This window comes from Corvus cornix, chromosome 8 (assembly GCF_000738735.6).
Source record: "Corvus cornix cornix isolate S_Up_H32 chromosome 8, ASM73873v5, whole genome shotgun sequence".
Lineage (NCBI taxonomy): Eukaryota > Metazoa > Chordata > Aves > Passeriformes > Corvidae > Corvus > Corvus cornix.
The window spans coordinates 27,317,050-27,330,029 of NC_046338.1; the positions used below are offsets into that span (position 1 = coordinate 27,317,050).

At 44.7% G+C, this 12,980-nt stretch overlaps 1 protein-coding gene and 1 long non-coding RNA gene across 5 annotated transcripts in view; one reads left to right on the forward strand and one right to left on the reverse strand.

Annotated features, from left to right (window-relative positions):
• On the forward strand, window positions 1-4,051 carry LOC120410392. The gene is made up of 2 exons (XR_005602508.1): window positions 1-518; window positions 677-4,051. It is a non-coding gene; the product is annotated as an uncharacterized LOC120410392 (long non-coding RNA).
• The window catches only part of EDEM3 (ER degradation enhancing alpha-mannosidase like protein 3), a 27,047-nt gene continuing 17,864 nt past the window's right edge, over window positions 3,798-12,980 (reverse strand). For 2 of the 4 annotated variants that reach the window (XM_039556195.1, XM_039556199.1), the window contains 7 exons: window positions 11,831-11,985; window positions 10,917-11,070; window positions 10,234-10,428; window positions 9,333-9,498; window positions 8,759-8,944; window positions 7,903-7,950; window positions 3,798-7,276 (listed from right to left, as the gene is read on the reverse strand). In XM_039556195.1, the coding sequence (XP_039412129.1) occupies window positions 6,867-7,276; window positions 7,903-7,950; window positions 8,759-8,944; window positions 9,333-9,498; window positions 10,234-10,428; window positions 10,917-11,070; window positions 11,831-11,985 (1,314 nt within the window). In that variant the 3' untranslated portion in view covers window positions 3,798-6,866. The remainder of the gene's footprint in view (window positions 7,277-7,902; window positions 7,951-8,758; window positions 8,945-9,332; window positions 9,499-10,233; window positions 10,429-10,916; window positions 11,071-11,830; window positions 11,986-12,980) is intronic. The other 2 variants (XM_039556196.1, XM_039556197.1) reach the window with 2 other exon arrangements.

Consider the following 12,980-nt stretch of genomic DNA (forward strand, 5'->3'; position numbering starts at 1 on the left):
CCAAGGCAGGAGGGGTGGAACAAGATGATTTTTAAGGTCCCTTCCCAACCAAACCATTCTGGGATTCCATGACTATAAAACCAGTGCCCTGACTCAGATCCTTTGTGGGGTGTTGGGGAATCTGAGCAACATCCCCTGTGCCAAAGAAGCTTTTACCTATCTGGGGCAGCTCCAGCCCGGGGGGAAGTAACGGCACTTGCACTCTGGAAAATCAAAAGCTTTGACCTCAGCCAAGGTCACTGTGTGGTACAGGCAATTTTTAGGGTGTTCACTGAGAAAGCACAGATTTATGGCACTTCCTGCCAATGTGGCTTCATGGAAGATGCTTTTGGGAGAGTTGAACACTGCTTTGGGTCCTGGTACTGCTGGGCAACTCTCCTTTTTCAGGCTGAAATCCCTCTCTGTTTAATTTAACTCTCTAGGTGTTTGGGGAAGAGGAGATAGGAAATGCAGGGATGGCTTTGGAGAGGCACCTTATTTGCTTTGTTGTTGCAGGGATCTGACATCCAAAACGTTGGGTAAGCACTGAGTGAAATTCCTGTTATTGTTACTGTGCTGTTGTGGCAAAGGGAAAGCAGCCCCAGCTAAGGGGACTGCAAGATGTGAAAGTTGGTAGAACTCAAAGATGTTCATGTCTTTGCTTTTCAAAAAAAAAAACCATATTATTTTCTTTCAGTTTAGCCGCACACATCTAGCCATGACATCCAGGGAAATGCTCACTTTGAGTCTGAAGATGGGAGAGTCACCATCATCATCCTCTTCAGGATCATCATCTTCATCATCAACACATGTGGGACTGTGAACCTCCTTCATAAAAACCAACTCAAACACCAGCCTCACAGACACCCATGGCAGCAAAAAGAGCAGCCTATGATTCTTCCCTCTTGGAATGACTCCCTTTCTTGTCCCTGCTGCTCTGCCATCCCAGATGGAGCCTGGTAGCAACCATCCTTCATCCTTGCCGAACATCCCCCCTAAAGCCTTCGAGGTGTGAGTTCAATGGAAAATTCATATATTTAATTCTTTAAATATATATATATGTATATTAAAAAAATTAAAATTTGAGACAAAAAGTTCTAAAGAAGCAGTTGCTGCGAGAAGCTAGAAAGCGTGTGGGAATGGAGCATATTCCCGGGGTTTTGGCATTCTGCTTTTGTGTCTATTAATAATCCCCTGGAGTGAGTCATATGGAGCTGCATTTATTCACTGACTCGGAGTGAGCTGCTACCCAAAATAGCAGCTCTGTAATTTTTTATGATGCTGTAATGCCAGTGCAGTGAAGATTGACATCATTTGAGGGAGATGCTCCAGCCTGGCACTCAGAGAACCCGTGTCCAGCCCCACAAGGAACGTGCAGAGCCACGTGCTCTGTTACATAAAAGCGCCGGAGAGCCAGCACGGGCGGAGATGCCTTTTCTGTCCTCACCTGTGCATCTTTTGCCTGGATTTTTCCCCCTTTAGGCCTTCTAAGCGTTCTTTGCTCATTTTCTTCAATCACAAGGAGCATTGGGCCAGAGGATGATGAGGAAATGGCTTTTTGCTGCGGAGGGGAGCCTCAAGCACACCTCAAACCATCAGCCTGCCTGCCAGGAGAAGAGGTCCATACGGAAATCCTGAAATGCATCAAATTCAGCTCATCCTTTTTCTCACCCACGTTGCTGCTCCGTGTCCTTTCCTGAACCCCTGAGCATCCCCTGGGCCAAGGCCTGTGCCCAAAATCTGCGGGCTCCTTCCCAGCCCAGTGTTCCCGACCAGTGGCAGCCCCGGGTGAAGGGCAGAGAAACGCTGGGGTACGGTTTGGGTTGGGTTTTTTAAGGATGAATCTGGTTTTCTGGATTGCTTCTCATTCTCTGCCCTGCACTGCTGCCTTCAGGTCTGTCTTGGAGTGGCAGCCAGTGGGGCATCTGAGACATCCCAGGGTGGCCCCACTGCTCCCCAAAAACTGGTACCTCTGGGTACCAGTGAGTACCACACAGGCTTTGTGGAACAATTTTGGCTAAAATGCCTCTGCAGGGGTCCCAGCCCTGGTGCCCTGGCATCACACTGCACTCTCTACCAAAGGATTAGGAAAGATGAATTTGCCCGTGCTGGGGATTAACAGCCTGGGTGAACTTCCCCAGGTAAACAGTGTTTTATAGGCTCCATTCCAGCTGGAAACGTTTATTAACGTCATCTATTCATGGAGTGCTTTGGGAGAAAATGGAACTCCTGCCACAGCAGCTTTGGGCCGATGTGACTGATGGCATGAGCAGCAGCTGAGGCTGAATTTTGGTCAGAGCAGCTCAAGTCCTTCGGGTGACCTGCATGGAAAATGGAAATGTGACAAATGAGTAACAGGCCCTCAATACAACCACTGGCGTAAGTTAATAAATGGTTTTAATAGGAGGGGTGAGGACCTGGTGCCACCATGCCTCCCTTGTCCTTCAGGCATCCATCCATGCAAGGAGCATCCCAGGGGAGTGGGAGTGTCAGGAACCTGTTCAGACCCAGAAATAAACACCTCAATTGTCCTGATTTCTTGTTATAAAAGAAATACATGGAGGGGCAGGGCCCACCCTGGCTGTCAATTCTGTTTTGTCTTTGCCTTTGAAGCAATCACATCCCTCTGCCCGTACAGGCAGCACCTCTGATGACCCCTGAACTAGGTGCAGGACACTTGCAGAGTGTTCTGCCTCGAAGGAGGCAGAAAGGGCCTTTGCTCCAAAATACTCCAGTCCCTAAGTCCTGATGTTCCCAGAACATAAGGAAGAGTAGGCTGAAGAAATTTAGCACTTCCTTAGCAAGGCTGACAAGGGTTTCTACTTCATAAACACTGCTCCGCACTTGAACAAGGACTTGAATTTAGGGCTCCTGCATCTTAATTTTCCTAATCCTAACTTCCATAGAGGAAAAACTGATAGGAATAGAGGTGGTGGAGGAGAGCTCGTAACAGAGGAAGGATAAGGGATATGCCCCTCCAAGACTCACCTCATCAGGCCCAAGTGAGACCTGGCTTTTTCATTCTAAATTAAACAGGTTCAGCAGTCAAAATGAACTTTTGAGGGTCTGTGTTGCGGTGCTTGGTTTCCTGCGTTGGTTCAGCAAGCTGCAAGCTTCCCAGAGCGCGCAGCGGGGCTGCTTGGGGAGAGCAGCTGTCCCACTTCCCGTAGCCCTTTGGGGCGGCCCCGCGCTCCTGCTCCGGCCAGCTGGGCTCCGCAACACGGTGATGGTAAAGGAGGCAGAAGGGTCCCTGCATGGCGACCACAGAGGAACTTTTATTCACATGATGACCAGCCGGTCCCCAGAGAGACCACGTGGGCAGGGAGCCAGGGGTTTTCTCAGATTGCAGGGACGGTACATGGGCAGAGTTGGGGTACTGGAACCAATAGGGAGAACCAGAGGGAGCAGCCAGGACTAGGGGCAGGGAAGGGGGGACAATGTGGAAAAGGCAGACAATTTAGTAAGAAAAGGAGTGGGGAAATACAGCACCACAGGTCTGGATTCTGGATTTTAAAAATAAATGTTAATAATAAAATAGTAACGTCTGAGTCATAGAGAAGAGAGGTTGAAATAGTCCAATGAGATCTGGTTGCTGAGAGCCTGTCCAGTTTCAATTCTAGACTGAAAAGGTGGTGTTTTGGTTATTACAATACCTCTGGGTTCAGCCAATCTCCCGGTAAAAATTCCAGGCTTTTCCAGGGTGGCAGCTGTGAATCTGCTCCATCCCCTCACCAAAGCTGCCAGTGAAGGATTGGTGACTGCCTTGCTGAAAATGACAGCCAAGAGCAATGCAGAAATGAGCATCAGTTCAGCACAGCTTGACCAGAATATTTACATTTTATTAAATCTTTACAATCAGCAGTTATAATCAAGTACACAATTCTGTACACGGATTATGTACATTTTAGCCCAGACTTTTACATCACAGTACATAGTTGCCCCTAGAAATATTGTGTACACTTATCACCAGCGAGTAAAACCCAACAACAGTGTTACAGCACCTGGTATTTGACATCTTCCATAAGAAAATATACGGCTGTAAATTGGTCTGGCTAAAAAAAAAAAAAAAAAAGCAACAAACCAAAAATCTTATAAAATCTGAACATACAATTTTCATTCACAGAATGGTTTGTTTTCTATGTTCTGACTGATGCCTGTTGCATAAGATGTCCTGTTTTTCACCTCTCAACACACACTCATTGGTGCCTACTCAGGGACACTGGCAGGAGGAGGAGAACCAGAGCTGGGCTCATTCTCAAACTTCATTAAGAAACAATAAATGTAAACAATTAAGAAGATTCCTCTAAGATCAAATGAGAAATTAATTGGCTGAATTATATGGCATGGAATAAGTGCTAGTTGCAGCTGTGATTCCTGAATTCTTCAGTGTTCAATACCATACAAGGAAATGTACAATGCTATACACAAAGGGTGATTCCTGATTAATGATCTACAAGCAATATTCCATATGCAGGGAGCAGACTTAGAAACATTTGGGAAGAAAAACCTTTCCAAAAGGGTTTTTCTTTTCGATGAATACATTCTTTCTGCTTTTTAAGATGACAGTAACAGAAAACTGAATTCTTTCCAGAATGATATGAACAGGTTAAACTAAAGCCTATGTCCTCATAAGGAAATAGAGTGAAAATAACCTGAATAAAACTGTCCCCCCAATTTAATCCTCTTTCCCAAAAGGTCAGCCTTGCCTGATTCAGTTCTGTAAACAAAGCTATGGCTCTTGTGATGGTTTCAAAGGTGAAGGAGAACTAAATGAAACAAAAACCACCCCAGAAGGAAGGAGGCAACAATTATCTGAGGTAGGCCACCACCAAAATGCTGCCCTAAATCCATATGGAGTTCTGGGATCCCTGGAAATCCCTGAAAAGGTAATGCCTGCTCCTCTACTAACAGGTGTAGAGAAAGCAGTTACTAAAAATGAGCTGGTGATGGCAGAGAAAGTTAACCTTTTAATAAAATTTGATGTCTACACCTAAATCTGCAAGTAAAAAAAAGAAAACCCTTAGCTGCTATATTGAGAGAGTAATGACCAGAAGCCTCTAGGATATAAAAATAACTCTATTTCCACCAAAAGAGCTACCAAGAAGGAAGATGATGTCCATGTCAAAGAGCATGGGAACAAAGATACTCCTTTTGTGGCACTGAGCACTGACAGATCAACGGAATTCTCTGAGTGAAAATGTTTGATCTGTACCTGATGGTTTGATCCTGCACTTGGCCATGTCCTGGTGCTCCTAGGGCTCCAGGGACACTTACAAGGCTCCCACGGTCAAATGCTTTCTATGAAGAAACTCATGTAACAAAACCCATAAATAAAAACATTCCCAAATGAAACCCCCCAGCTGCTTCAAGTCCAAACCTCCAGACAGTTATTTGTGCAAAGGAATGACAACTCCATTTAAAAGCTAATTTCTTTCAAAGGACACTTATTCACTATTCCTCCTCAAACTCCTTCCTACCCTGGTGACTTAAAGTTCTGGATGGTGTTTGGATGGACTGCCATGGTCTCAAAAGGTGCCTGTGCATTCTGAGACTTTTGAAAGCAAGTGTGGCCGAGTACATGGATCCAACATTGCCTGGGATTGCTCTGCTCACTGTACAGAGTATAAATACAGAGTATGGCTGTACTACTTAACAGTTGCATATTCAGCACATGTAATTTCACCAGCTAAATCAAAGGTGCAGTCCAGAGTGGGGCTTCCTGTTTATTTACTCCATTGCAATGATGAATATAAACCTTCATTTTTAGCCTGGTGCAGCATATAGGCAGTGTTCAATTAGTCTTTAATATAAAACAATTTTTTGAACCACAATTCACTAAAAGCAGTTTATATAAACCAAGTTAATTAGTTTTTGGCAGTTTCTCTGGACACAGTCAAAATGCCTCTGTTGTTTAAACTTCCCCATTTTTACTTGAATGTAATGGGGATAAAAAATTAGGACTCACCTGTAACAAACTCCAGAGCCTGGAATAACACCCCTGGACTCTGAACATTCAATCGACCCAACAGGCACTGCCCTCCCTGCCTGAAACACCACATACACAAGTTGCATATAAAAAGAACAATGGAGTCAAGCTGTTGGAAGTCAAACTTGCAGAAAAAAGGTTTTGTTACAGCTGATGGATCCGTGTCCTTTCAGAGACTTTCATATCTTGGGGCAGATTGGAGTTTTTCCACCTGAGAGGCCGAGGGAAACACCTGGGACTCAACACCTGCCTTGTCTGCTTCCCCTCAGCCTCCAGCAGGACATTCCCACACCTTTTCCTGGTGGCCCCACGGCTGGCCCAGCCTTCCTGACAGGACCTGTCACAGCTTGCCTTTGGTTTGTACAATTCCTCCAGCTGGAAGCGGAGCAGGAGGGTAACTCCCAGGTCCCCATGTGGTTCCTCGTGGTAAGGGGTGCCAGGAGTGATGAGCTGCACTGTGATATGTCAGACAAAACCAGACTGCTTCCAGTTGTGCAAGCACCTGGAAACAATTCCCCTGCTGCTGTAAGGAAGGCTTTCAGCTGGGGAGGGGTGGGTGCCCCACCAAGAACCATTCCGTGGTCTGTCACCCCACCCTGCTCAACTGCTTCCCAGAGCCCCAGGCATCCCCCTGGAGCCTGGAAGGCACGATTCAGGCTCGTCCCTACCTGGGGGCACAGCACCAGCCACAGGGCCACACAAATGCTTTGATTGCACGTTCCCATTTTTAAACAAGAAAAATTAAAACATACAAAGAGCATGTGCTGGAATTCTAAGGTGTTTTCCAGGTGACACCTGGTTGCTCATCCCAATACTGAATATGTTTTCTCAGATATCAGGGCCTCACTTCTACCCAAAGAGGTCTCCATTTGTTTATTAACAAATAAGTTATTATTACAAGTCATAGCTCATCCTTTTCCATCATTTCAAATGCTTCTATATCTTCATTCCAGTCTGCTAATATGGATTCCATAGGCTGGACTTTACTATCCCAGTGAGCTTTGGAATTGGACTCTGTCTGGGTGTTTTGTTCCTGAGGCTGGCTGTCCTCTGGTGTACATGCTGGCTCCGGAGCACTGGCCTCTGCAGGTCCAGGGCTGTGGGGATCCTCATCAGCCCTGGAAACACTGGCACTGTCTGCGCTGGCAGGAGACAAAGGATCAGGGTCACCAACAGCAGAGCTCTCTCCTCCTCCATCAGGCTCCTCACTGACTGCTCCAGCATCCTGAGATTCTGAAGGAGCTTCCTTGGAATTTGGTTTGTGTGAATCATTTTCAGATGATTTCTGGTCCATATTCTCCATTTCCAAGTCTTTGAGAGGGAAGGAAAAAAGAAAATAAAAACTAAAACAACCACAGGAATGCAGCATTTTATTATGTATTCCAAAAATCAAGGTCACTTCCCTTGGCCTTATTTCTTCAAGGAAGTGCAGACTTACCAGTGATATGAAAATTTAATGGTACTAAGGAATATATTTTACAGAGGGATAGGAGGGAAGACTTTTAAACACATTTTAAATGAGGGCAAACAATGAAGTGGGGCCCGTTTTGGTTCCTCAAACTTCAGGAGTGACTTGTGGGTCAGTGCCAGTTACCCTTCTTCAGCCTTAAGCAAATAGCCACTGCGTGCACTGAACTTTAATGCTGGATTTTAAAGCACTCCCAGATCCACCAGGATCCCACATCAGAGCAAGTCAAAATTGGACAGAGTTTCCTAAGTTTACTGAACTGTGCATTTGAGAGAGCCAAAGCCAGAGCCTCCCCATTCAAAGCAAGTAACACATGTCTCCCACGTCCCAGCTTAGCTCCCAACAGCTGCCCAATTTAGTCATGCAGATTTCTCTGGGTTTGATATTTATGGCTATAAGCAGGACACTGATATTTCAGAATTTCTAGGGAATTTAACTGCACATGCCACTGTTGACATGGGATACTTACTGCTATCAATAATGTAGTTTGGAATCATTTTACCTTTAAAGATTGTTGCTGGGATTCCAAACGGAAGCACGAGGAGGGGGAAGAAGCAGATATGGATTACAAACTCTCAAAGGCAGAGCTATCTTGTATTTAGCATTTTGTCAGAGCACTTAAGCACAGTTATAAACAGGAGGGATTTGTAAGTAGGAAGAAACAAGATGAGATTTTGGCATATCCCCTTTGCAAATAGGCTGATTTTCTAGAGATACTTGTTCTTACCTATTCTGCTTGGACACAGCAGTGCTACAGGGGAAGCTTACAAGAGGAAAATCTGGAATTTTCTGCCACATTCAGCATTTCAACTGGGAATGTATTAGCTTGCAATTTTCTTGCATTATACAAGAACACCCACAAAACATCTGAGGTCGGCAGCCTTATTTCTCATGATAACCACTTCTCCTTAGATAGACAAAATAGTTCTAGCACTTGTCTGTCTCCTTGTGTGTCCCAGGAATGTCACTGGGGAGCTTGGTGAGGGAGAGGCGTTCACAATGTAGGGCACTGGAAACACACTGTTCCTTACGCTACTTCAAAGGAGCTGATAACAAAAAGGATTCAAAAGGAATCCTAAAGGCTGGATTTTCTCATTAGCCAAAGTGACATTTAACTTAGGAACAGCATTTCTGGATGTCACCTTGTGGGGGGAGTAGATAATGGTATCTCTTAGATAATGGCTTTCTTAATAAAAAACTAACTCCAGTGTGAAACAGAAAACCATGGCACCTCTGGGCAGCAGTGCAAATCATTCCTGACCATTTTCCATTGTGCCACAGCACAGACGAGAGCTGGATTTTTAATAAATCACGTCTAACCTTACCTCTGTCTTTTGCTTTATCAGAAAGAAGCACCTCCACAGCCTCATACTCCCGGATGGCATCCAGGATGATGTTCCCTTCCTTGTTGAAGAGGAAGAGCATGGGAATGGTGATGTCATCTGTGTTCTTGCCATCCCCGGCCATTTGGAAGAGAGGGGCTGTGTCACTGCTGCTGCCCTCATTGTCATCTAGGCAGAGCACACCAGAGGAAGGGCAAACTTCCCGTTAGATCGCCTGCATTTAGAGTGGCCTCCCCTGCCCAGTCACTTCAGAGCAAACCCCAACTTGGTGTGTTTTCCTCAACACTTTTCATTTGTATCCCCATTCTTCCTCAGCAGTTAGTACTGACAGCACCCCGCCATCCTTAAAGTAGCAACTTTTAATTTGCAAAAACACTGACAATCGCCCATCCCAATCTGTGTCTGCACAGAACCAGACAAACCCCAAACATCTCTTCAGCTTCTGAAAGCACAACTGCTGTGCTTCTCAGCTTAGAGCTTGTCAGCTTTCCTGTATCTTCAAATCTGTAAAATCAGGTTACATTTACACAAATTAAGAACTTGGAATTGTATTTACCAATGACAATGCCTCCTATTGCTCCAGCTTTCTGAATGTTTCGTGCCTTTTCAGCAAACATGCACTGGCCTCTTTGCATCAAAGCAATTTTCTCTTTCACTGCCTCAGGATTAGTGATCTCTGAGCATCCATTATATGGCTTAATGGTTGCAACGAATCCTCTTGTCTGTTTGGAAAAAACAAAACTAAAGATAATTAGAGCACTACAGTCATGCTTGTGAAAGATTCCCAAGTATTTTTGTTCCTTCAGTCACTCGAACGCATTTAGTGTTGTCTTGTGTCAGTGCAGACAATCTGTGGCCTGAAACTGAAGCTCTAGAAGCAAAGAGTGACTGAGTGAAAACCTAATTCTCATAATCGGTGTGGTTTGTCTACACCTGGGAAGCGTTGTCTCTGGAAATTTTTCTCCTGTGAACTGCTAGTCTGGAACTCCTCTTTGGGGTTGCAACTTGGATTTTCCTCCTGCTTCCCATAGGGACCACTGCCTCTGTGGTACTGCCCTCTTCCATCTACACAGAGCCTTCTAGAAAAGCTTTCATAAGAACAACTTACTCTTAACTCTAAAAAGGCTTCTCTGGTAGCTCCTGGCTGACATGGAAGGAAAACTTCCCTAAATCACTGTCTCCTTAGCTGTGCACTGCAGACTGGATATCCTTGCTTCCCAACTCATGCTGTGCATGTGTGTTAAATCCTAAACCATGGCTGATGGCTCAGGAGCAGGGCACAGACAGATAAGCCACTCATCCCCACAACTGTCACTGCTGTCATTGTCGCCACTGGGGCCTGTCAATTTAAGCACTGTAATTAATCGATCACCTGGATGCCCTCAAACAGCAGCAATACTGTAAAGCTGAGGCTTGTGCAACAGGGAAAGGAATGGATCGCACCACATCTCACATACCCCTGCTTTGTGTTTGGATAAGTCCATCCCAAACTGTGCTGGCCCAGCAGTCAAGACCACCCTGCCAAAGAAGGGATGGGAAACAATCTGGACAGCACGAGGAGGGAGCTGCTGCTCTTTCTGCTGCTGGCTGGAGAGTTCAATCATTTCCTGCATGAACCGTAAGCCATCCTCAGCATCCAGGGAACTTGCTGCCTGCAGAGAAAAGAATCAACAATTTTATCTTAAATGTTTGAGGAACTTGGGGGAAAAGAAGTTGTGTTTGCTTGGACCATTGCTACAAAGCCTTTAACACACAGGATGGATGCTCACTTCCACTCATTCATCATTTCACAAAGGTTTAGCACCTGCATGCACCACCGAGGAGACTGAAAATATGCAAATATATAGACCTCATAAAGAAATTAAAGTATCTCATGCTGAAAGCAGTGTTTTCAGCCAAGATGCTGCTGGCTACATCACTTCAACATGAGCAGCCTCTACCTAAATTAGTGGAAGATTAGTTAAAAGTGTTGCTGATGCAAAATATTAAAAAGCATCAGCCTGCTAAATATAGCTACATATCCAGCTCATGTGCCTTCTTCCACAGGGTGGCTGTCCCTCCTGAAGCTCCAGGTGTCAAATATCATTGCTAGGATGACTTTGCTGAGAGCTCTAAAAACTAAAATCCTGCCAGGTCTTACTTGCACTGCGTGCTGTACTAATTGTACTCGTCCATCTTTCAGATGGATCAAACTGACTCCCATCTTCTTCAGGATCTCCAAGTGCTCAGGATTACTGGCCATGAAATCTCTGGCTCTCAACGGTGGTTTTGGTCCACTTCCCAAACTCTCTTCTCTGCCAAAAGATATCAGAGATCAAAGCTTTAAAAACCAGACTGTCCTTGAAACAGAGCTCTAGTGTTATCCCTGCCATCACAAGTACTGGAATTCTTGGCACACTGAGTGCATGCTTCAGTGGAATGCAACTTCTCAATCAAGTTACCTTTTTTTAAAGTTGTCTCTATTATCAATAATTTTACAGTGCAAAACCTCCCCCCAGTATCGATAACAAAACTGCCATGTTCTCTCTCATTTGTAAATAGTCTGCATTATTGCAAGACTGACCAAACCCAGTCTTCCCCATACAGCTGGAATTCAGTTTTATTCATGAAATACAAGTATAGAAGAGGCGATCAGGAGGACAAACTTCCTCAGCCTTAACACTGCCCCAAATTCCTCAAAACACGTGCAGTTATGTGTGGCAGCGTAATTTCCTTACTACAAAGAAGACTTTCAGAATTGTTCAGGAGACTGCAGAAATTAATTTTACAAATCAGAGAGACACACTTCCTGTGATATTCCAAGTGAGAGCTGCCGCCGAGGCATGTGGCACATTCAGCTCCTTCTGCTTTGAAAGACCTGCTAATTCCAGCTGGAAACAAACTAAGTCTTGCTGAGGATGCCAGAGAAAACCGAAGTGATTTCTCCTGTGACCAGGAATCATCCCTTTGGCTATCCATCCCAAAAGGACTGGCAGCTCCAGCACACCTCACACAGAGCAGACCCTGTTCCACTCAGTCCTGCGCTAACAAAAAGAGAGGAAGTATCCATCTTACGCTCTGGAAATGCCCCGGGGACAGCTCTTATCCACCACGTTCTTCAGAGGCTCACGAATGCTTTGGGCAAACATGGGGTCATTTGGGAAGAGGATCTGGGTGTTTGGACAGGTCCAGTCAAAGTTGCTGTCGTCTAGCTCTGTGTACTCTGTGCTCTAAAATGACAGATACAGAGTAAAAAAATGCAGGTTTTATTTTTACATAGAGAACATCAACAGATAAGCCTACCTTGATTAATCTGTGTACTGGGGACATGCAGCAGCCAAGTGCAATAGGGTGCAAGCAAGTGCACTTCAAGCCCTTGGACAGACAAATACAACACACATTCTAATTTGTAATTTACTAAATTTATATACCGTTTCTAGATTCTTTTTTTTGCAGAAACAGCTAATCCTCTGCTGGCAGACTACTTCTCAAGCCTGCTCACAACAAAGCCTGTGCCCTGTATTTTATGTGCTGGACAAGTAAAGGGAGTAGTTCTGGTTTCACCTGATACTGGCTTTACAGAAAGCGACCAGCTGAAGGCTTTAGGTCATTCTTACTGAAAATGTCACATTTTTTCAAGTGAACAGAAGATTTTCCTCCTCAGGAGCCAAACAGACTTGCAAGTCTGGACAAGCAAGGATGAATCTCTATGTAATTCAAACAATTTCTATTTTTAGGAAAGATGGCAGAGTGAACATCTGCACAAATTGCTGGTTTGTAACATGTGAAACCATGTGGAACATGTCTGGTGGTTTGGAGCCACATTTAGCCTGTCCTCAGCTTAACAAATAACTGGTTATAGCTAACCAGCAAGCTCATTTTATAACTCATAAAAATTAATGTAGTACTTATCTACCTGAAAAGACTCACCCCTCCTGTTTGCAATATTGGCTAATGAAAAGTCAAGTATTTAAAGGCTCCCTAAAACCCAAGACCTAAAGGGCTGCTACTAAGACATGACCTTTCCTGTTTATGAGAGGAAATACAAACAGGATGTTGGGTTGATAGTACCAAGCATCTCTCTCACAGTTTGTTTTAATAGCACCGTATTTATGTTAAAAATCATTTACACATTCCATTCATTCAGATAAAATTCCATAACAGAGGAACACCCAACGTCACAGCCCTTCAGCCACCTGACACCATCTTCAATACTTGGATTATG